At 48.9% G+C, this 25649-nt stretch overlaps 1 protein-coding gene across 1 annotated transcript in view; it reads left to right on the forward strand.

Moving 5' to 3' along the window:
* The window catches only part of LOC140403820 (myocardin-related transcription factor A-like), a 271655-nt gene that overhangs the window by 58099 nt on the left and 187907 nt on the right, over window positions 1-25649 (forward strand). The window contains 1 exon segment of the mRNA XM_072491982.1: window positions 12240-12362. Within this exon segment, the coding sequence (XP_072348083.1) occupies window positions 12269-12362 (94 nt within the window). The 5' untranslated portion in view covers window positions 12240-12268.

The following is a 25649-nucleotide window of genomic DNA, read 5'->3' on the forward strand; positions in this document are numbered from 1 at the left end:
TCCCTTTCTGTCCCATCTAAAACAACGATATCCTGGAATGTTAAGCTGCCAGTCCTGTCCCTCCTTTAACCATGTCTCTGTAATTGCACTTACATCATAGTTCCACGCAGTAATCCCAGCCCTCAGTTCATCTGTTTTACCTGTTATGTGTTTTGCATTGAAACAAACGCACACCAGACCTGCAGTCCTGCTGAGCCCTCCAGCTTCCCTCCGCCTTCCCTCCGCCTGCTCTTACTCTGCACTATGTTTATCTCCGTCTCACTTTTTCCCCAGTCTCTGCACTTAATGGCCTGCTGTTCCGGTTCCCACCCCCCTGAGGATAGTACTCGCCAGAGTTCAGAAGAACGAGGACGGAATCTCATAGAAACCTCTAAACTTCTAACAGGACCGGACAGGGTAGATGCGGGAAGGATGTTCCCGATGGTGGGTGTGTCCAGAACCCGGGGTCGCAATCTATTTGGGACTGAGAGGGGGAGAAATTTCTTCAGCCAGATTGCAACTTCATAGAATTATAGACTCCCTACAGTGAAGAATGAGGCCATTCGGCCCATCAAGAGTGCACCGACCCTTCGAATGAGCACTTTGCCCATTTACAAGTGTCTACCCATATCTATCCCCGTACTCCCATAACCTAACCTAACCTGCACATCCCTGGGCATTAAGGGGCAATTTAGCATGGCCAATCCACCTAAACCGCACATCGTTGGATTGTGGGAGGAAACCAGAGCACCCGGAGGAAACCCACGCAGACACGGGGAGAACGTGCAGACTCCGCACAGACAGTCATCAGAGGGCGGAATTGTACCCGGGTCCCTGGCACTGGGAGGCGGCAGTGCTTGCCACTGTGGTCGGCGTCAAATTCACTACCACAGAAAACACTTTGAGGCAAAACATTGTTCAACAAGGAGCTTGATACAGCATGAGGGCAAAGGATATGGAGGGAATTCGGCCACAAGTTACTGAGTTGAATGATCAGCCATGATAATGAATGGTGGAGCAGGCTCGACGGGCCTAATGGCCGACCCTTCTTTTCTCTGAGAGTAGCCAAGAGAACCATGTGCATTGGGAAATGACACCAGACTTCAGCTTTAAAACCCCTGATTGTCAGTGCTGGCTGTCCTTCGATTCGTGAGGACATCTACTGGGGGCTGTGAGCTTCTGCCGGGGGTCTTCATGTGACTGAACAGACACACAAACATTTGGACTCATGGGACAGGGTGTTCCACAAGGTAGTGGGACCCGGAGGGCAGGATTTGCTTCCTTTTGCCTTCTCTGCTGCTGTCCTACCTCATGAAAATATCGTGACTCAGTGTGGCACAGTGTGGTGGGTAGGCAGTCGCCATTTTGAACAATTGGTGGCAAACTCCTTCCAGTCATTAATCTCAATGCTCAGGAATTTGAGGCGAGCTTTCAGACTGCAGTTGAAGTGTTTGCCTTGTCCTTCCCTGAAACGTTGGCCATTTGAGAGTTTAGCGAAGAGGACCAGGTCGGGGAGGTGACTTTCGGCCGACCGGGCACAGTGACACCTATTGACGTTGACTTTGCAGCAGTTGTGCCTGAATGCTCGAGGGAGCTAGCTTCTAACTTGGCCGTGTGAGGGTGGGAAGGTTGAGGGAAGTAAAGCTCCTCCCCCGCCTCCCGGTTTTGAGGTCCTGGAAAATAATGCGTGTGAAGAGAAGACAGAAAAATGCTTCTTGTATTCCGACCTGTAAAAAGAAAGTTTGTGCAGCAAATTGTTTAAAAAAAGAAGTTAGTGAAAGGGTTAATGTTGATTGCTGAAGAAACTTAAGTGATTGGCCACACAGGGTAAAGTTCACAGGCTTTGTGTATTCAAGGCTGTCCCGGTTCAGGCTGTGAGCTCATATGCGTTGGCACTATCTAACAAATAGTAGGAGGGGCCCACGCCAGGACATTCCCGAATACTGAGCAGTGGCACTCTTTTCACAGAAACCTTTTCAGGAGTGTATTCACAGTGGAGTGAGTGGGGAGGGGTGGGGGGAACACTACTTCTGAGCATGAGCCATCAGCGAGAAATGATATTGTTTGGAACGGAGGATCCGCTGCTCGTGATCCACTGTCTGTACAGAGCAGGTAAGGCAATGTGTACGGTGAGTGTGTGAGAGACAGAGAAGCATTTGGGTGGAACCTAGTTAAATGGCTGTTCACCATCAGCACAGCCTATTCCCAGTGGATTGGGTTAACTCGCGATTGTTTTCCGAGTCAACCACGAGGGATAACTTTCCAGCAAGAGCTGCGGGGCCCGAGGGGATAAAAGTCGTGTAATTGAGGTTATTTTGTTTTGCAATACTACTGGGGTTGCCCATTTACTGGTATTTGCACTGAAGCACATTCCATTGCAGCTTCTGGCTTGTCTCGGAGTGGGCAGCGTGTTTGATGGAGGGAAAGAATCTCAGAAAAGTTTGCTTTGCTTTTGCCAGCCATGTCGGTGCTGGGGTTTACATCTCTCAATTAGCCCTCCTCCCTCCCCCCTCCTCACTTGCTCCATGCACTATTTCTCAGTTTGGGAGAAGCCTCATGAAGTCGGGGCTCTTCCAACCTCCTGCAGCAGAGCAGGCGATTAAAGTGAGTTGGGTTTAATATTCTGCTTTCACCTTGATCTCTGGCCGTAGATTGGAGCCTGGGTGAGGCGCTGAGTCACACTTTTAAAAAAAAAATTTAGATGCCCAAATATTTTTTTCCAAATAAGGGGCAATTTAGCGTGGCCAATCTGCACATCTTTGGGTTGTGGGGGTGAGACCCATAGAGACATGAGGATAATGTGCAAGAGCCTCAACACACCTGCGGCACATCCGAACACCGACTTGCTGAGGTTGTGCCGCACGATAATTGATTGGGGGGGGGGGGGGGGGGGGGGGGGGGGTTGGAATTGAAAATGAAATGAAAATCGCTTATTGTCACAAGTAGGCTTCAAATGAAGTTACTGTGAAAAGTCCCTAGTCCCCACATTCCGGCGCCTGTTCGGGGAGGCTGCTGCAGGAATTGAACCCCTGCTGCTGGCCTGCCTTGGTCTGCTTTCAAAGCCAGCGATTTAGCCCTGTGCTAAACCAGCCCCTGTACTGCCCCTGTATTGTTATATGAGAATCACTTGCTGATAATTGTTTGGCAAAGTGTTTAATAAAGCACTTTATTTTTGTTTCTAAAGTTTGTCAACCTATCTACACCTGTCGATCTTTCCTCTTTTTTTTAAATTTAAATTTTGTGTACCCAATTTGTTTTTCCCAATTAAGGGGCAATTTAGCGTGGCCAATCCACCTACACAGCACGTCTTTGGGTTGTGGGGCGAACCCCACACAAACACGGGGAGAATGTGCAAACTCCACACAGACAGTGACCCAGAGCCGGGATCGAACCCGGGACCACGGCTCCATGAGGCAGTAATGCTAACCACTGTGTCACCGTGCTGCCCTTATCTTTCCTCCTCTAACTATGGCACAGACACAATGACAGCCACCTCCAGTACTGTACATTTTCCTGTTGGTGAGTTAAGTGAATGAGGCCTGAGGTCAATGGATAATGTCAACTATTGGGAGCGGCACAGTGGTTAGCACTGCTGCCTCACAGCACCAGGGTTCCAGGTTCGATTCCGCCCTTGAGTGACTGTCTGTGTGGAGTTTGCACTTTCTCCCAGTGCCTGCGTGGGTTTCCTCCGGGTGCTCTGATTTCCTCCCAAAGTCTACAGATGTGCAGGTTAGGTGGATTGGCCATGCTAAATTGCTCCTTCATATCCAGGGATGTGTAGGTTAGGTTAAGGGATTATTGGGATAGGACAGGCAAGTGGGCTTGGGGGGAATGCTCTTTCGGAGGGTCAGTGCAGACTTGATGGGCCGAAAGGCCTCCTTCTGCACTGTGGGGATTCTATGATACTTAACCACGAAGGGAAGAGGAAGACGGTCTCTTTATGATTGTGAACATTCTTACACCTTTCTTGTTGCCTTTTCTTCTGATTTCCTCCATTTTTCCTTAGCTGAGCAGATAGACAAATGATCCAGGCCCCTTCCTGTGCACCCCTGGAACCAGTCCGAAGTTGTGTGAAAGTGACCCCGTTAGAATCTTGCGTGGGGCATTGATGAGATTCCCTGAAGTGAGGTTCTCCAGGTGAAAGGCATCTCGCCTCCCGTAGACTCTGCCATAGAGTTGCTGGATTCACTTCTCGGTGCAACTGATTAACTGCGAATGTTGAACAATCTTGTACATCATTGTACAGGGAACCCTCGTAATGCCAGCCTCTTGGGCATGTGTGGCATTCATCTGTCCATGAGTGGCAGCCTTACCGCCTGGAGGCTGAGCCCTAACGCTCGCTCCCCCTCCCCCTTTTGTGTCCAATGCATGTTGCTTCTGTCTTGGAGCATGGGCAAATGGTTGCATAGGAACCTCCGCCTGTGCAGTGACTTGATGTATAATACCACATGACTAAATTCCCAAAGGACAATAACAGTGGCCATCCACTCTCCGTTTTCCTATTCACCATTTTGGCGTATTAATTAAAATTGACCCCTTTCCCTCCCCCGTTAAATTTCTGCTGTGTTCTGCTGGAAAATCTCACCCATAACTTGCTCTGTTTCTGAGGAAACCTCTTCAGGGCTTGGCAAGCGGCACAGTGGCTAGCACTGGGACTAAGCCGCTGAGGACCCGGGTTCGATCCTGGCCCCGGGTCACTGACCATGTGGAGTTTGCACATTCTCCCCGTGTCTGCATGGGTTTCACCCCCACAACTCAAAGATGTGCAGGGTAGGTGGATTGGCCATGCTAAATTGCCCCTTAATTGGATACTCTATTTAAAAAAAGGAATCCTCTTCATGCTATTCCATTCTGCCTGGACTGGTTTTCTGTGCAGTTTTCTCCATAACCCCACCTAACCTTTGGGCACGCTGGGGAAATTTTAGCATGGCCAATCCACCTAACCTGCACATCTTTGGATTGTGGGAGCAAACTGGAGCACCCGGAGGAAACCCACACAGATACGGGGAGAACATGCAAACACCACACAGTCACCCAAGGCCGGAATTGAACCCAGGTCCCTGGCACTGAGGGGCAGCTGTGCTGGCAGCAGTGCCCCACACACGGGATGGGAATCCTCTTTTTTTTGCCCATCAAGGAGTTGACATAAAGGGTTCAGCACGTGGCAGTCCTGTGCAGCAGGAGGTTATGCTGCTTATAGATGGCCTGGGAGTCTGTGAATATCCATGGCCTGGCAGAGTCAGTGCTTCACATCGGTTTGGGATGTGTATAGTTGTACGTGGAAATGCTCCTGGGCCTAGTCCAGGTGGCCATACAATGGGGCCCTTCAGCCTGACTGCCTGTCCCTCACCTGGTGAGGTATCTGCTACTATGCCCCAGGCCTGCTGAGATTGGATTGGATTGAATTTGTTTATTGTCACGTGTACCGAGGTACAGTGAAAAGTATTTTTCTGCGAGTAGCTCAATAGATCATTAAGTACATGAATAGAAAAGAAAAGAAAACACAATAGGGCAAAACAAGGTACACAATGTAACTACGTTAGCACCGGCATCAGATGCAACATGGGTGTAGATTTAATGAGGTCAGTCCATAAGAGGGTCATTTAGGAGTCTGGTAACAGCGGGGAAGAAGCTGTTTTTGAGTCTGCCCGTGCGAGTTCTCAGACTTCTGTATCTCCTGCCCGATGGAAGAAGTTGGAAGAGTGAGTAAGCTGGGTGGGAGGGGTCTTTGATTATGCTGCCCGCTTTCCCCAGGCAGCGGGAGGTGTAGATGGAGTCAATCGATGGGAGGCAGGTTCGTGTGATGGACTGGGCGGTGTTCACGACTCTCTGAAGTTTCTTGTGGTCCTGGGCCGAGCAGTTGCCATACCGGGCTGTGATGCAGCCCGATAGGATGCTTTCTATGGTGCATCTGTAAAAGTTGGTAAGAGTTAATGTGGACATGCCAAATTTCCTTAGTTTCCTGAGGAAGTATAGGCGCTGTTGTGCTTTCTTGGTGGTAGCGTCGATGTGGGTGGACGAGGACAGATTTTTGGAGATGTGCACCCCTAGGAATTTGAAACTGCTAACCATCTCCACCTCGGCCCCGTTGATGCTGACAGGGGTGTGTTCAGTACTTTGCTTCCTGAAGTCAATGACCAGCTCTTTAGTTTTGCTGGCATTGAGGGAGAGATTGTTGTCGCTGCACCACTCCACTAGGTTCTCTATTTCTCTCCTGTATTCTGATTTATCGTTATTCGAGATCCGGCCCACGATGGTCGTATCGTCAGCAAACTTGTAGATGGAGTTGGAACCAAATTTTGCCACGCAGTCGTGTGTGTACAGGGAGTAGAGTAGGGGGCTAAGTACGCAGCCTTGCGGGGCCCCGGTATTGAGGACTTTTGTGGAGGAGGTGTTGTTGTTTATTCTTACTGATTATGGCCTGTGGGTTAGAAAGTCGAGGATCCAGTTGCAGATTGGGGAGCCAAGTCCTAGGTTTTGGAGCTTTGATATGAGCTTGGCTGGGGTTATGGTGTTGAAGGCGGAGCTGTAGTTAATAAATAGGTGTCTGATGTAGGAGTCCTTGTTGTCAAGAAGCTCTAGGGATGAGTGTAGAGCCTGGGAGATGGCGTCTGCTGTGGACCTGTTGCGGCGGTATGCGAATTGCAGTGGATCAAGGCGTTCTGGGAGTATGGAGGTGATGCGCTTCATGACCAATCTCTCGAAGCACTTCATCACTGGCGGGCACTAAGGGCGCCTGGGAGTGTATCTTCATCCTTGGAAATGTCACTTCAATCAAAATGTTTTTGGGTTTTTTAAACAGTATATTTATATTACCCTTTTGCCGAGGTTCCTCCTTATTGGCAACCTTTTGGTTGGGTCAAAAGAGGAATAAATCCTATTTTAGGCCAACAATTGGCCCCTGTTTGACGTTACGTGGTCCATTCTTCATTAATCAGACTATATTAGTATAATGCTGCTGCCCAGACATTTTGCAAGCATGATGAACGTATTTTGATGCAGGTTGATTTCGGGTGTCGCCTGCAGTCAGTACTGCATGCACCTACAACTTGTTTGCATAGTGACTCAACTGCGATACCGTTCAGAGCCAGGACGGCTGTGACCAGGGAGCGGCCACAGCCAATTATTTGTGTCGTCTAGGAAGATTTCGCTGTGCTTCACTCCAGAGAGAGCCTCATAGTTTAACTGTATAAATAAATAAATGGCAAAGCATCCAACTTCCACAACCAACTTTACAAAGCTGAAATAAGCGTTTGATTATAAACATGTTCTTGATAGCTCATTCAACAAGACTGGCTCTTTTGAGTTGGCCTTTGGCCCAGATGGTTGACCCACTCTTGGCTCGTTATCTAGAGACCAAAACTTAGTTTGCTGTTGTTTCTTTGCTGTTATATAGAGAAGTAAAATCTCCATAGTCCCCATAGGTGACCATAGGCTGCTTTTACCTTTTGAGGGGGAGAGCTGACTTTACCGATATTTTACCGTGCTAAAGGTGCTGCATAAATACAAGTTTTAGTTGAGGTTTTAAGAACTAGGAGCAGGAGTTGGCCATCTGGCCCCTCGAGCCTGCTCCGCCATTCAATGAGATCATGGCTGATCTTTTGTGGACTCAGCTCCACTTTCCGGCCCGAACACCATAACCCTTTATTCTTCAAAAAACTATCTATCTTTATCTTAAAAGCATTTAATGAAGGAGCCTCTACTGCTTCACTGGGCAAGGAATTCCATAGATTCACAACCCTTTGGGTGAAGAAGTTCCTCCTAAACTCAGTCCTAAATCTACTTCCCCTTATTTTGAGGCTATTTGCCGCTGATGCGCTGGCAAACATAGCAGCAAATCTGTGCACAGGAAATATGATCAGTGACTCATGAATCTGCTTTGTGGCGGTGTTGGGAGAAGGCTACATGATGATCTGTGTTCACAGCTTCTGTCCCTGTATTCGGTGCATCTTGTAATCCTGCAGAGCAGTCAGTCCAATGTTTCATGCAAAAAAAACAGCAGCTCCTCTCTGTACTGTACCTTTGCCCCAGTTTGGATTTGATTTGTTGTCACATGTACCGAGGTACAGTGAAAAGTATTATTCTGCCTACAGTCCAGACAGATTGTTCCATACGTGAAAAGCCACAGGACAGATGATACATACACAATGTAAATACATTGTCAGAGACATTGGCTGAAGCATACGGAGTGTAGTACTACTCAGTAGAGAAGATGAGTGAAGAGATCAGTTCAGTCCAGAAAAGGGTCATTCAGGAGTCTGGTAACTGCGGGGAAGAAGCAGTTTTTGAATCTGTTAGTGTGTGTTCTCAGACTTTTGTATCTCCTGCCTGATGGACGAGGTTGGAAGAGAGAATAACCCTGGTGGGAGGGGTCTTTCATTATGCTGCCCACTTTCCCCAGGCAGCGGGAGGTATAAACAGAGTCAATGGATGGGAGGCAGGTTCGTGTGATGGGGTGGGCTGTGTTCACGACTCTCTGCAGTTTCTTCCAGTCTTGGGCCGAGCAGTTGCCATACCAGGCTGTGATGCAGCCAGATAGGATGCTTTCTATGGTGCATCTGTAAAAATTGGTAATAGTCAATGTGGACACGCTGAATTTCCTGAGGAAGTATAAGCGCTGTTTTGCTTTCTTGGTCATGGCGTCGATGTGGGTGGACCAGGACAGATTGTTGGTGATGTCCACACTTTGGAATTTGAAGCTGTCGCCATCTCCACCTTTCTTTGGCAACTCCAAAAATGTTGATGAGTATTTGGAGATTGAGATTGTTTGGTGCCTCACCATCTTCACTCAGCAACGTAAACTGTTTTTTCTTTTGTCATGTTTTGAATCTGCCAGCTGCAAGAGATGAGGTTTCCAGGACGGGGGCATCGCAAGACCCAGCGTCGTTTGCTCACGCCTGATTGTCCTCGAGAAGGTGATGACCAGTTGCCTTGACAACAGGGTCACTCTTGTTGCTATTTCAGAGGCAGTTTCGAGTTGCTGTGGGTCTGGAGTCACGGTGACAGATTCCCTTCCTGAAAGTGGGTTTTGCTAAACCTTTCCAGCTGCGGATTACACCCAAATCAAAAATAAACCAGTCGTTTTCAGCTATATCTTTACACATATTATTAAGAGGCACACAGTCACACAGACATTCACCGACTACTTGGCCCCCTCATATTAACCCCTGGCCACACCATCCTCCCATGACCTCATAGATACCCACTTTAGGAGTGGGCAAACTAAAAAGTTTAGTTATTTTTTGAAATCTTACATTTTGCCATTTTTATGCTGGATAGCTGATGCACATTGGGGACGGACACACCTCTTTCTCGCTCTCTCTCTCTCTCTCCCTCCCCCTCTTCACAGACACACGTCTCTCCCTCTCTCTCTCTTACTCTCTCACTCACTCTCATACACACACCCCTCTCTCACTCACTCACTCCCTCTTCCCTCTCTCACTCTCACACTCACTCACTACGGCACTCACTCACTCACTACGGCACTCACTCACTCACTACGGCGCTCACTCACTACGGCGCTCACTCACTACGGCGCTCACTCACTACGGCGCTCACTCACTACGGCGCTCACTCACTACGGCGCTCACTCACTACGGCGCTCACTCACTACGGCGCTCACTCACTACGGCGCTCACTCACTACGGCGCTCACTCACTACGGCGCTCACTCACTACGGCGCTCACTCACTACGGCGCTCACTCACTACGGCGCTCACTCACTACGGCGCTCACTCACTACGGCGCTCACTCACTACGGCGCTCACTCACTACGGCGCTCACTCACTACGGCACTCACTCACTACGGCACTCACTCACTCACTACGGCACTCACTCACTCACTACGGCACTCACTCACTCACTACGGCACTCACTCATTCACTACGGCACTCACTACGGCACTCATCACTCACTCACTACGACACTCACTCACTACGGCACTCACTACAGCACTCACTCGCTACGGCACTCACTCGCTACGGCACTCGCTCGCTACGGCACTCACTACAGCACTCACTCACTACGGCACTCGCTCACTACGGCACTCGCTCGCTACGGCACTCGCTCGCTACGGCACTCGCTCGCTACGGCACTCACTCGCTCGCTACGGCACTCACTCGCTCGCAACGGCACTCACTCGCTCGCAACGGCACTCGCTCGCAACGGCACTCACTCGCTCGCAACGGCACTCACTCGCTCGCAACGGCACTCACTCGCTCGCAACGGCACTCACTCGCTCGCAACGGCACTCACTCACTACGGCACTCACTCGCTATGGCACTCACTACAGCACTCACTCACTACGGCGCTCACTCACTACGGCGCTCACTCATTACGGCGCTCACTCACTACGGCGCTCACTCACTACGGCACTCACTCACTACGCACTCACTCACTCACTACGGCACTCACTCACTCACTACGGCACTCACTCACTCACTACGGCACTCACTCACTCACTACGGCACTCACTCACTCACTACGGCACTCACTCACTCACTACGGCACACTCACTCATTCACTACGGCACTCACTACGGCACTCATCACTCACTCACTACGACACTCACTCACTACGGCACTCACTACAGCACTCACTCGCTACGGCACTCACTCGCTACGGCACTCACTCGCTATGGCACTCACTACAGCACTCACTCACTACAGCACTCACTCACTACGGCACTCGCTCGCTACGGCACTCGCTCGCTACGGCACTCGCTCGCTACGGCACTCACTCGCTCGCTACGGCACTCACTCCCTCGCTACGGCACTCACTCGCTCGCAACGGCACTCACTCGCTCGCAACGGCACTCACTCGCTCGCAACGGCACTCACTCGCTCGCAACGGCACTCACTCGCTCGCAACGGCACTCACTCGCTCGCAACGGCACTCACTCGCTCGCAACGGCACTCACTCGCTCGCAACGGCACTCACTCGCTCGCAACGGCACTCACTCGCTCGCAACGGCACTCACTCGCTCGCTACGGCACTCACTCGCTCGCTACGGCACTCGCTCGCTACGGCACTCACTCACTACGGCGCGCACTCGCTCACTACGGCGCGCACTCGCTCACTACGGCGCGCACTCGCTCACTACGGCGCGCACTCGCTCACTACGGCGCGCACTCACCCACTACAGCATGCACTCACTCACTACAGCACTCTCACTCAATACGGCATGCACTCACACACTATGTCACTCACTCACTCACTACAGCACTCACTCACTCACTACGGCACTCACTCACTCACTACGGCACTCACCCACTCACTACGGCACTCACTCACTATGGCATTCTCTCACGTTCCGAGGACCGCCCCTTTCATTAGTTCTGCTCACGGGTGATTGACCTGTACTATTAACTCTGTTTTCCTCTCCAGATACTGCCAGACCTGCTGAGCATTTCCAGCATTTAAAATTTTGATTTCAGATTTCCAGCACCTGCAGCATTTTGCTTTAGTGTCATTGTAATGTTGGCACAGCAGGGTGGAGGAATGCGCCCCACTTGTGCCCTCATGTTGGTATTTGTACTTGGCAAGGTATGTGGGCAGCTGTGTCTGACCGTTGTGCATTGGTTACTGGTGATGGTGCAATCCAGGATTAGGTGCAGATCTCTCTCAGTATTTGAGTCAGTACCTCTGAAGGATTACACTTCAGTATGATACTTCAATGGGGTTGATCCAAATTAAAAAAGAAAGACTTGCATTTATATAGCACTGCACAACCATTTTACTGCTTTACAGCACCGACTTCAGGTTCTTGCAAGTGTAGTCACTAACGCGGGAACCGTGGCAGTTAATTTACGTCCAGCAAACTCCCACAAAGATGCAAAGTGACGATTAACAGGTAATCCGTTTCTTATAATTGAAGGGTGAACGTTGGCCAGGACACTGGGGAGAATCCCCCAGCTTCGAAATAGCGCTATTGAATCTTTCACATCCACCTGAGAAGCAGCTGAGGCCTCAGTTCAGTGTCTCGGGGGCGGGGGGGGGGGGGGCAGTGCAGCACTCCGATCAGGACTGCGCTGCAGTTTTGGCCTTGATGTTTGTGCTCAAGTCCTGGAATGGGACTTGAACCTGGAATCTTATGATTCAAAGGCGACTGTATTACTGGCTGCGATGCTGCTGACCGTTCCAATTAGGTTTGCAGTTCAGCGCTGATCATGGGCTGCTGGTCTTGTGTCTGGGTTGGGAGCTCGATTGCATTTTTTTTTTTTTTTGGTCCTCATTTCGTCCTTTTTGTGTTTCCCTGTTTAGAGCATTCATCTCACCTTGGCGCGTCTGAGATGGGAAGGCAGGCGAGCGAGGTGCGGACTTCTCCTCGGCTTCGACGCCAGTGTCACTCCACCTTCACCCAACAGGAGGAGCGCTTGCTACAGGGTGAGATACATTTGGAGATTCCTTTCTTTTGCTTGTGGGCATGTGGGTGGGGTGGTTAGGGCAGACAAAACGCTGAAAGTTGCAATGGGGCCAAATCGGATGCGGTTACCCCAGGCCAAATAACGCTTCAGAAGAATTTATTTCACTAGAATGTGATGAATGTAGCAAATGTTTACATATGTTGTTCAATACATCTGTTGCAGTAATTTTATTAAAACCGGTTACGGAATCGAGATTATATGTCTGTTAAAGCTGTGATTAAGGAGTTAACAGCAGGGCAGATGTCACTCATGGGAGGGGGCGAGTTCGTTTTTAGTTTCGTTTTCAGCCCTGCCCTGTGTCTGTTTTTAGTTTTGTTTTTAGAGTTAGCTCTGGGTTCTGAGGAAACGTGTGTTTCTCAGACTGAAAGCTTCTCTTCAGGAACATTGTGAATAAGTCTGTAAGCCACTAAGTGTTGACATTACATACTGGCATTTGACCTGTGTATGGATTTTGCTTTATTGAAATTTTAGAAGCGGGGGCGGGGGGAGCTTTTTTAAAAAGAACTGTTTAATTGTTAATTGCAATGCTGTTTATTCCTTGGATGTTGATGGGGTTAATCCTGTGTTAATAATAAAGTTTGTTTTGGTATAACATATCCCTATTTGTCAGTGGAGTCACTCCTGGAGAGAAGTATGAGACGTGAAGGCTCAGTTAGAACGCTTGAGAGTTACAAGTTAGCCAGGAAGGACCTAAAGAGAGAGCTGAGAAGAGCCAGGAGGGGACATGAGATAGGTGGGTAACTGTAAGAGGGACTGGGAAAAAGCAGTCAGTGCAGGGATCCCCTGCGGTCGTTCCCCTGAGAAACAAGTATACCGCTTTGGATACTTGTGGGGGGGACGGGGACTTATCAGGGGTAAGCCATGGGGTACGAGCCTCTGGCACGGAGTCTGTCCCTGTTGCTCAGAAGGGAAGGGGGGAGAGGAGCAGAGCATTAGTAATTGGGGACTCTATAGTCAGGGCACAGATAGGAGATTTTGTGGGAGCGTGAGAGACTCACGTTTGGTATGTTGCCTCCCAGGTGCAAGGGTACGTGATGTCTCGGATCGTGTTTTCCGGGTCCTTAGGGGGGAGGGGGAGCAGCCCCAAGTCGTGGTCCACATTGGCACTAACGACATAGGTAGGAAAGGGGACAAGGATGTCAGGCAGGCTTTCAGGGAGCTAGGATGGAAGCTCAGAATGAGAACAAACAGAGTTGTTATCTCTGGGTTGTTGCCCGTGCCACGTGATAGTGAGATGAGGAATAGGGAGAGAGAGCATTTAAACACGTGGCTGCAGGGATGGTGCAGGCGGGAGGGATTCAGATTTTTGGATAACTGGGGCTCTTTCTGGGGAAGGTGGGACCTCTGCAGACAGGATGGTCTACATCTGAACCTGAGGGGCACAAATATCCTGGGGGGAGATTTGTTAGTGCTCTTTGGGGGGGGTTTAAACTAATGCAGCAGGGGCATGGGAACCTGGATTGTAGTTTTAGGGTAAGGGAGAATGAGAGTATAGAGGTCAGGAGCACAGATTTGACGTCGCAGGAGGGGGCCAGTGTTCAGGTAGGTGGTTTGAAGTGTGTCTACTTCAATGCCAGGAGTATACGAAACAAGGTAGGGGAACTGGCAGCATGGGTTGGTACCTGGGACTTCGATGTTGTGGCCATTTCGGAGACATGGATAGAGCAGGGACAGGAATGGATGTTGCAGGTTCCGGGGTTTAGGTGTTTTAGTAAGCTCAGAGAAGGAGGCAAAAGAGGGGGAGGTGTGGCGCTGCTAGTCAAGAGCAGTATTACGGTGGCGGAGAGGATGCTAGATGGGGACTCTTCTTCCGAGGTAGAATGGGCTGAAGTTAGAAACAGGAAAGGAGAGGTCACCCTGTTGGGAGTTTTTTATAGGCCTCCTAATAGTTCTAGGGATGTAGAGGAAAGGATGGCGAAGATGATTCTGGATATGAGCGAAAGTAACAGGGTAGTTATTATGGGAGACTTTAACTTTCCAAATATTGACTGGAAAAGATATAGTTCGAGTACAATAGATGGGTCGTTTTTTGTACAGTGTGTGCAGGAGGGTTTCCTGAAACAATATGTTGACAGGCCAACAAGAGGCGAGGCCACGTTGGATTTGGTTTTGGGTAATGAACCAGGCCAGGTGTTAGATTTGGAGGTAGGAGAGCACTTTGGGGACAGTGACCACAATTCGGTGACGTTTACGTTAATGATGGAAAGGGATAAGTATACACCGCAGGGCAAGAGTTATAGCTGGAGGAAGGGCAATTATGATGCCATTAGACGTGACTTGGGGGGGATAAGGTGGAGAAGTAGGCTGCAAGTGTTGGGCACACTGGATAAGTGGGGCTTGTTCAAGGATCAGATACTGCGTGTTCTTGATAAGTATGTACCGGTCAGGCAGGGAGGAAGGCGTAGGGCGACGGAACCGTGGTTTACCAAAGAAGTGGAATCTCTTGTTAAGAGGAAGAAGGAGGCCTATGTGAAGATGAGGTGTGAAGTTTCAGTTGGGGCGATGGATAGTTACAAGGTAGCGAGGAAGGATCTAAAGAGAGAGCTAAGACAAGCAAGGAGGGGACATGAGAAGTATTTGGCAGGTAGGATCAAGGAAAACCCAAAAGCTTTCTATAGGTATGTCAGGAATAAAAGAATGACTAGGGTAAGAGTAGAGCCAGTCAAGGACAGGGATGGGAAGATGTGTGTGGAGTCTGAAGAGATAGGCAAGATACTAAATAAATATTTTTCGTCAGTATTCACTCAGGAAAAAGAGAATGTTGTGGAGGAGAATGCTGAGACCCAGGCTATTAGAATAGATGGCATTGAGGTACGTAGGGAAGAGGTGTTGGTAATTCTGGACAGGCTGAAAATAGATAAGTCCCCGGGGCCTGATGGGATTTATCCTAGGATTCTCTGGGAAGCCAGGGAAGAGATTGCTGAGCCTTTGGCTTTGATTTTTATGTCATCATTGGCTACAGGAATAGTGCAAGAGGACTGGAGGATAGCAAATGTGGTTCCGCTGTTCAAGAAGTGGAGTAGAGACAACCCCGGCAACTATAGACCGGTGAGCCTCACGTCTGTTGTGGGTAAAGTCTTGGAGGGGATTATAAGAGACAAGATTTATAATCATCTAGATAGGAATGATATGATTAGGGATAGTCAGCATGGCTTTGTGAAGGGTAGGTCATGCCTCACAAACCTTATCGAGTTCTTTGAGAAGGTGACTGAACAGATAGACGAGGGTAGAGCAGTTGATGTGGTGTATATGGATTTCTGTAAAGCGTTTGATAAGGTTCCCCACGGTAGACTATTGCAGAAAATACGGAGGCTGGGGATTGAGGGTGATTTAGAGATGTGGATCAGAAATTGGCTAGCTGAAAGAAGACAGAGGGTGGTGGTTGATGGGAAATGTTCAGAATGGAGTTCAGTTACAAGTGGCGTACCACAAGGATCTGTTCTGGGGCCGTTGCTGTTTGTCATTTTTATAAATGACCTAGAGGAGGAGGCAGAAGGGTGGGTGAGCAAATTTGCAGACGACACTAAAGTCGGTGGTGTTGTCGACAGTGCGGAAGGATGTTGCAGGTTACAGAGGGATATCGATAAGCTGCAGAGCTGGGCTGAGAGGTGGCAAATGGAGTTTAATGTAGAGAAGTGTGAGGTGATTCACTTTGGAAGGAATAACAGGAATGCGGAATATTTGGCTAATGGTAAAGTTCTTGGAAGTGTGGATGAGCAGAGGGATCTAGGTGTCCATGTACATAGATCCCTGAAAGTTGCCACCCAGGTTGATAGGGTTGTGAAGAAGGCCTATGGAGTGTTGGCCTTTATTGGTAGAGGGATTGAGTTCCGGAGTCGGGAGGTCACGTTGCAGCTGTACAGAACTCTGGTACGGCCGCATTTGGAGTATTGCGTACAGTTCTGGTCACCGCATTATAGGAAGGACGTGGAGGCTTTGGAGCGGGTGCAGAGGAGATTTACCAGGATGTTGCCTGGTATGGAGGGAAAATCTTATGAGGAAAGGCTGATGGACTTGAGGTTGTTTTCGTTGGAGAGAAGAAGGTTAAGAGGAGACTTAATAGAGGCATACAAAATGATCAGGGGGTTGGATACGGTGGACAGTGAGAGCCTTCTCCCGCGGATGGAAATGGCTGGCACGAGGGGACATAACTTTAAACTGAGGGGTAATAGATATAGGACAGAGGTCAGAGGTAGGTTCTTTACGCAAAGAGTAGTGAGGTCGTGGAATGCCCTACCTGCTACAGTAGTGAACTCGCCAACATTGAGGGCATTTAAAAGTTTATTGGATAAACATATGGATGATAATGGCACAGTGTAGGTTAGATGGCTTTGGTTTTTTGACTTCCCATGTCGGTGCAACATCGTGGGCCGAAGGGCCTGTACTGCGCTGTATCGTTCTATGTTCTATGTTCTATAACAATATTAGGCGGGAACTGAAGAACATAGATTAGGGGGCGGATGTTTGAGGGCAAATCAACATCTGACATGTGGGAGGCTTTCAAGTGTCAGTTGAAAGGAATTCAGGACAGGCACGTTCCTGTCAGGAAGAAGGATAAATACGGCAATTTTCGGGAACCTTGGATAACGAGAGATATTGTAGGCCTCGTCAAAAAGAAAAAGGAGGCATTTGTCAGGGCTAAAAGGCTGGGAACAGACGAAGCCTGCGTGGAATATAAGGAAAGTAGGAAGGAACTTAAGCAAGGAGTCAGGAGGGCTAGAAGAGGTCACGAAAAGTCATTGGCAAATAGGGTTAAGGAAAATCCCAAGGCTTTTTACACGTACATAAAAAGCAAGAGGGTAGCCAGGGAAAGGGTTGGCCCACTGAAGAATAGGCAAGGAAATCTATGTGTGGAGCCAGAGGAAATGGGCGAGGTACTAAATGAATACTTTGTATCAGTATTCACCAATCGATATCCCTCTGTAACCTGCAACATCCTTCCGCACTGTCGACAACACCACCGACTTTAGTGTCGTCTGCAAATTTGCTCACCCACCCTTCTGCCTCCTCCTCTAGGTCATTTATAAAAATGACAAACAGCAACGGCCCCAGAACAGATCCTTGTGGTACGCCACTTGTAACTGAACTCCATTCTGAACATTTCCCATCAACCACCACCCTCTGTCTTCTTTCAGCTAGCCAATTTCTGATCCACATCTCTAAATCACCCTCAATCCCCAGCCTCCGTATTTTCTGCAATAGTCTACCGTGGGGAACCTTATCAAACGCTTTACAGAAATCCATATACACCACATCAACTGCTCTACCCTCGTCTACCTGTTCAGTCACCTTCTCAAAGAACTCGATAAGGTTTGTGAGGCATGACCTACACTTCACAAAGCCATGCTGACTATCCCTAATCATATCATTCCTATCTAGATGATTATAAATCTTGTCTCTTATAATCCCCTCCAAGACTTTACCCACAACAGACGTGAGGCTCACCGGTCTATAGTTGCCGGGGTTGTCTCTACTCCACTTCTTGAACAGCGGAACCACATTTGCTATCCTCCAGTCCTCTGGCACTATTCCTGTAGCCAATGATGACATAAAAATCAAAACCAAAGGCTCAGCAATCTCTTCCCTGGCTTCCCAGAGAATCCTAGGATAAATCCCATCAGGCCCCGGGGACTTATCTATTTTCAGCCTGTCCAGAATTACCAACACCTCTTCCCTACGTACCTCAATGCCATCTATTCTAATAGCCTGGGTCTCAGCATTCTCCTCCACAACATTCTCTTTTTCCTGAGTGAATACTGACGAAAAATATTCATTTAGTATCTCGCCTATCTCTTTAGACTCCACACACAACTTCCCATCCCTGTCCTTGACTGGCTCTACTCTTACCCTAGTCATTCTTTTATTCCTGACATACCTATAGAAAGCTTTTGGGTTTTCCTTGATTCTACCTGCCAAATACTTCTCATGTCCCCTCCTTGCTCGTCTTAGCTCTCTCTTTAGATCCTTCCTCGCTACCTTGTAACTATCATGCGCCCAAACTGAAACTTCACACCTCATCTTCACATAGGCCTCCTTCTTCCTCTTAACAAGAGATTCCACTTCTTTGGTAAACCACGGTTCCCTCGCCCTACGCCTTCCTCCCTGCCTGACCGGTATGTACTTATCAAGAACAAGCAGTAGCTGTTCCTTGAACAAGCCCCACATATCCAGTGTGCCCAACACTTGCAGCCTACTTCTCCAACCTATCCCCCCCAAGTCATGTCTAATGGCATCATAATTGCCCTTCACCCAGCTATAACTCTTGCCCTGCGGGGTATACTTATCCCTTTCCAACACTAACGAAACGTCACCGAATTGTGGTCACTGTCCCCAAAGTGCTCACCTACCTCCAAATCTAACACCTGGCCTGGTTCATTACCCAAAACCAAATCCAATGTGGCCTCTCCTCTTGTTGGCCTGTCAACATATTGTGTCAGGAAACCCTCCTGCACACATTGTACAAAAAACGACCCATCTAATGTACTCGAGCTATATCTTTTCCAGTCAATATTTGGAAAGTTAAAGTCTCCCGTAATAACTACCCTGTTACTTTCGCTCTTATCCAGAATCATCTTCGCATTCCATTCCTCTACATCCCTAGAACTATTTGGAGGCCTATAGAAAACTCCCAACAGGGTGACCTCTCCTTTCCTGTTTCTAACCTCAGCCCATACTACCTCGGAAGAAGAGTCCCCATCTAGCATCCTCTCCGCCACCGTAATACTGTTTTTGACTAGCAGCGCCACACCTCCCCCTCTTTTGCCTCCTTCTCTGAGCTTACTAAAACACCTAAACCCCGGAACCTGCAACAACCATTACTGTCCCTGCTCTATCCATGTCTCCGAAATGGCCACAACATCGAAGTCCCAGGTACCAACCCATGCTGCCAGTTCCCCTACCTTATTTCGTATACTCCTGGCACTTCAAACCACCTACCTGATCACTGGCCCCCTCCTGCGAAGTAAAATCTGTGCTCCTGATCTCTATACTCTCAATCTCTCGTACCCTAAAACTACAATCCAGGTTCCCATGCCCCTGCTGCATTAGTTTAAACCCCCCCCCCCCCCAAAGAGCACTAGCAAATCTCCCCCCCCCCCCCCCCCCCCCCAGGATATTTGTGCCCCTCCGGTTCAGATGTAGACCATCCTGTCTGTAGAGGTCCCACCTTCCCAGAAAGAGCCCCAGTTATCCAGAAATCTGAATCCCTCCCGCCTGCACCATCCCTGTAGCCACGTGTTTAATTGCTCTCTCTCCCTGTTCCTCATCTCACTATCACGTGGCACGGGCAACAACCCAGAGATAACAACTCTGTTTGTTCTCGTTCTGAGCTCTTCCATCCTAGCTCCCTGAAAGCCTGCCTGACATCCTTGTCCCCTTTCCTACCTATGTCGTTAGTGCCAATGTGGACCACAACTTGGGGCTGCTCCCCCTCCCCCTTAAGGACCCGAAAAACACGATCCGAGACATCACGTACCCTTGCACCTGGGAGGCAACATACCAAACGTGAGTCTCTCTCGCTCCCACAAAATCTCCTATCTGTGCCCCTGACTATCGAGTCCCCAATTACTAATGCTCTGCTCCTCTCCCCTCTTCCCTTCTGAGCAACAGGGACAGACTCCGTGCCAGATGCCCGTACCCCATGGCTTACCCCTGATAAGTCCCCCCCCCCCCCCACAAGTATCCAAAGCGGTATACTTGTTACTCAGAGGAACGACCGCAGGGGATCCCTGCCCTGACTGCTTCTTCCCAGTCCCTCTTACAGTTACCCATCTATCTCCAATCTTCGGTGTGACTAGTTCCCTGAAGCTGCTATCTATGACCCCCTCTGCCTCCCGAATTATCCGAAGTTCATCCAACTCCAGCTCCAGTTCCCTAACTCGGTCTTGGAGGAGCTGGAAGATGGCAGCACTTCCTGCAGGTAAAATCAGCAGGGACACTAACGGCATCCCTCACCTCAAACATCCTGCAGGAGGAACATTGCACTCCCTTCCCTGCCATCCCTCTAACCTCCAACCAAGATCTGGTTAATAAATAAATTAATAAAAAATATAATAATAATATAATATGGCACTCACACCAATGGGTCTTATTATTAGGTTAGAGGAGGAGGGGCGGGTGGGAGACACTACACGTGTAGTGTCTTGGATTTCCTCTCCACCAGAATTCATTGGTTGGGGTGGGGTGGGGGGGGGACCTTCCCAGAAGTCCGCGGGTCGAACTTCCGGTTCCCGTCTTATATAAAAAAAAACAGAAAAGAAGTACAGAAACGGGACCAGGTAGGGGTTTTAAAGCAAAAACTTACCTCCCAGAAGGCCCCTGCGCACCGCTCCCGCCGAAATTCAAAGGGCTGCTCCTGCAAAAACTATAATTAGCCTTCCCCCCAATTTAGCACATTCATCCTCGGACCACTCTTATCCTTGTCCACCAGCACTTTAAAACTTACTGAATTGTGGTCACTGTTCCCGAAATGCTCCCTACTGAAACATCTACCACCTAGCCGGGCTCATTCCCCAATACCAGGTCCAGTACAGCCCCTTCCCTAGTTGGACTGTCCACATATTGTTTTAAGAAGCCCTCCTGGATGCTCCTTACAAACTCCGCCCCGTCTAAGCCCCTGGCACTAAGTGAGTCCCAGTCAATATTGGGGAAGTTGAAGTCTCCCATCACCACAACCCTGTTGTTTTTACTCTTTTCCAAAATCTGTCTACCTATCTGCTCCTCTATCTCCCGCTGGCTGTTGGGAGGCCTGTAGTAAACCCCCAACATTGTGACTGCACCCTTCTTATTCCTGATCTCTACCCATATAGCCTCACTGTCCTCTGAGGTGTCCTCCCGCAGTACAGCTGTGATATTCTCCCTAACCAGTAGCGCAACTCCGCCACCCCTTTTACATCCCCCCTCTATCCCGCCTGAAACATCTAAATCCTGGAACGTTTAGCTGCCAATTCTGCCCTTCCCTCAACCAGGTCTCTGTAATGGCAACAACATCATAGTTCCAAGTACTAATCCAAGCTAAGTTCATCTGCCCTACCCGTAATACTTCTTGCATTAAAACATATACACTTCAGGCCACCAGACCCACTGTGTTCAGCAACTTCTCCCTGTCTGCTCTGCCTCAGAGCCCCACTGTCCCTATTCCCTAGTTCTCCCTCAATGCTCTCACCTTCTGGCCTATTGCTCCCGTGCCCACCCCACTGCCATACTAGTTTAAACCCTCCCGTGTGACACTAGCAAACCTCGCGGCCAGGATATTTATGCCTCTCCAGTTTAGATGCAACCCGTCCTTCTTATACAGGTCACACCTGCCCCGGAAGAGCTCCCAGTGGTCCAGATAACAGAAACCCTCCCTCCTACACCAGCTGTTTAGCCAGGTGTTTAGCTGCTCTATCTTCCTATTTCTAGCCTCACTGGCACGTGGCACAGGGAGTAATCCCGAGATTACAACCCGAGAGGTCCTGTTTTTTAACTTTCTGCCTAGCTCCCTGAACCCCCTGCTGCAGGACCTCATGCCCCTTCCTGCCTATGTCGTTAGTACCAATATGTACAACGACCTCTGCCTGTTTGCCCTCACCCTTCAGGATGCCCTCTACCCGTTCGGAGACATCCTGGACCCTGGCACCAGGGAGGCAACATACCATCCTGGAGTCTCTTTCACGTCCACAGAAGCGCCTATCTGTGCCCCTGACTATAGAGTCCCCCATTACTATTGCTCTTCTGCGCTTTGACCCTCCCTTCTGTACATCAGAGCCAGCCGTGGTGCCACTGCTCTGGCTGCTGCTGTTTTCCCCTGATAGGCTATCCCCCCCCCGACAGTATCCAAAGGGGTATACCTGTTCGAGAGGGGGACAACCACACGGGATTCCTGCACTGACTGCCTGCCCTTTCTGGTGGTCACCCATTTCTCTGCCTGCACCTTGGGTGTGACCACATTTATATAACTGAGATCTATGACGCTTTCCGCCACCTGCATGCTCCTAAGTGCATCCAATTGCTGCTCCAACCGAACCATGCGGTCTGTGGGGAGCTCCAGTTGGGTGCACTTTCTGCAGATGAAGCCATCCGGGGCGCTGGAAGCCTCCCGGACCTGCCACATCTCACAGTCAGAGCACAGCACCCCTCTAACTGACATTGTGTCAATTAATTAAAATTAAAAGTTTAAAATTTTTTTTTATATATATATATTTTTTTAAGTTACTGTTAACTATCTGTTTCCTAGCACTAGATTTCTAATATAAATGCGAAAGCTAAATATAGTACTCTCCGATCTCTGGCTTAGATACCCCTCTAAATTATAATTAAGTAATTATGTTTAATTAGTTACCAATGCTTAATTTTTTAAATTTAGTGTAGATTCCCAACCAGCCACTCAGGTCACAGCTTTCCTGTGATGTCACTTCAGTTTCCCCCGGACACACACAATTTGAAAAAGGTATAAAAGTAAAAATGAGTAAAAATCACTTACTTACCTCGGTTTTCAGCGCATTACTCTCTGTGAAGGAATGCCTCATCAGACTTTAATTTGGGATTCTGGGTCCCTGTGAAGCTCTTTCTTCTCTCTCTGCTCTCCACACTGTAAAACTTCCTTTATTGTCCTTCTTTCACGATTCAACCATAGAATTTACAGTGCAGAAGGAGACCATTCGGCCCATCGAGTCTGCACCGGCCCTTGGGAAGAGCATCCTCCCTGAGCCCACATCTCCACCCTACCCCAGTAACCCCACCTAACCTTTTTGGACATTAAGCGGCAATTTAGCATGGCCAATCTACCTAACCGGCACATCTTTGGACTGTGGGAGGAAACCGGAGCGCCCGGAGAAAACCCACGCAGACACGGGGAGAACGTGCAGACTCCGCACAGACAGTGACCCAAGCCGGAATCGAACCCGGGTCCCTGGCGCTGTGAAGCAACAGTGCTAACCACTTTGCTACATACCTGGTGGCTCTATACAAATGGTGCAAATATTCAAGCAAAGAGGCATTGATGGTGCCGAGGTCTGGTTGTTGCTTGGGATTAATTTAGCCTGACCCACATGTGTGGAACTGATTGGATCCAAACGATCTCTCCCTTTCCTCCTCAGCATTTTTTTCCAATGAGGAAGGTAAATTTGGACAGGTTATAAAATGGGTGATTGACCCATTCCAAACCGACCCTCGCCTGATGGGTTTTGATGCAATAATTCCGCCCTGCCTTGCATTGTCAGAATCACAGAGTGGTTACGATGCAGAAGGAGGCCATTCGGCCCATCATGTCTGCACTGGCTCTCCGAACGAGCATCGTAGTACCATTCCCTTGCCCTTTTCCCCCATATCCCTGCACATTCCTCTATAGCTTTTTAGCGCACCATTGTTTTTCTGGGTTGGAAACATTACAGAACAGGAGGCAGGATTTTCGCCCTGTCGTTTCCATTCTGTGGTTTCTGCTGCAGCAAGAGTCCCACTCCCCCAAAAAGCAAAATCCTGCAGCTGCAGGAGACCTGAAATAAAAAGAAAAGGCACCACAAAGGCTCAGCCAGACTGGCAGCATCTGTGGAGAGAGAAACAGAGTTAAAGTTCCGAGTCCAATGTGACTTCAAAACTTTTTCGCTTCCACGGAAGAGTCATGTTGGACTCGGAACTTTAAAACTCGGTTTCTATCACCACAGATGCTGCCAGACCAGCTGTGTTTTTCTAATCACCAGTGACTTGATTAAAATGCAAGTTAAACTTTCCTAAGATTGTTTGGCTCTGTGCTCCAGTTGGGAGCACTTTATGTTGTTTCCTGTAAACCTGCTTAATAAGTAAACGACGCCCAAGGAATTTAGTTCCCGATGCCAATACAGTCCATCAGGTGCTTTGGTGATAACCCAGCAGGAACTGAAACTGAGGCCAAAGCTGAGGTCAGTAACAGTGCCATGTTATCGGAATTGACCTGACTGCCTGATTTTATACATTGGAAAGAAGGGCTGAGCGACTGCGATAGTCATCCTGGATACCCGAACATCCATTCAAAATAATTTAGTGCTAAAGTGTATTATTGAATTGAAATTGGTTGTTTCTACAGTGCAGAAGGAGGCCATTCGGCCCATTCGGCCCATCGAGTCTGCAGTGGCCCTCTAAAAGAGCACCCTGCCTAACCTGCCCATCTTTGAATTAAGAGGCAATTTATCACGGCCAATCCACCCTAACCTGCACATCTTTGGACTGTGGGAGGAAACCGGAGCACCCGGAGGAAACCCACGCAGACATGGGAAGACAGTGACTCGAGGCTGGAATTGAATCCGGGTCCCTGGCGCTGTGAGGCAGCAGTGCTCCTTTTTTTGTTTCTTTCTTTCAAGCTGCAATACACAATTGCTCGTTTGTATCAGGATCATTTAATTTCCCTTTGTTCCACAAATCTGAGTCCTGCTGTGTACTGCAGTGTGCACATTCGATCCCATGGTTTAGAGTTTGTTCCCAAAGCACTTCTTTATCGATTCGGACCTTCTTTATAAAGAAATAATAATAAGTGGGCTTGCATTAACACTGCAGTGAAGTTACTGTGAAAATCCCCTAGTCGCCACACTTGGGCGACTGTTTGGGTACACGGAGGGAGAATTCAGAATGTCCAATTCACCTAACCTGCACATCTTTGGACTTGTGGGAGAAACCGGAGCACCCGGAGGAAACCCACGCACACACTGGGAGGATGTGCAAACTCCGCACAGACAGTGACCCAAGCCTGGAACCTGGGACCCTGGCGCTGTGAAGCGACAGTGCTAACCACTGGGCTACGGTGCCGCTCAGTTAAAAGAAGCCTAGTGAATGCTGGAATCTCTGAGAGTCGGGCAGGAAAATAATTACACATTGGATAAGTTTTAAAAATATATGTTTTTATTGAAAACTTTTTCATTCAGACAAAACAGTGTAACAATATATTATAAAACGGATGCTTCAGGTTACAGTATTAAAAAAACACTCAACAGTTAAGAACACATCCAAACTACCCCCCCCCCCCCCCAACAATAAACTAAAAACCCCCCTTAACATGCAGCAGATACATTGGCAGCGCAGCCAAGTTCATGTCTTGCATCCGAGTAATTCAGCTGATTGTGCTCACTGAGGACCTCCTGGACAGTTTGTTATCGCTGTGCTTTTCGAGCAGTGCCCCGCTTATGCAGATATCCGCCGTTTATCTTCCCATCCCCCAGCTCCGCAGGCGTCCATAGCAGTCCGAAAATATTCCCTCTTGCGACACCCAGCCAGTTCGGAGGTGATTCCACAGCAGCAA

Source organism: Scyliorhinus torazame, chromosome 29 (genome assembly GCF_047496885.1).
Source record: "Scyliorhinus torazame isolate Kashiwa2021f chromosome 29, sScyTor2.1, whole genome shotgun sequence".
Taxonomy (NCBI): Eukaryota; Metazoa; Chordata; class Chondrichthyes; order Carcharhiniformes; family Scyliorhinidae; genus Scyliorhinus; species Scyliorhinus torazame.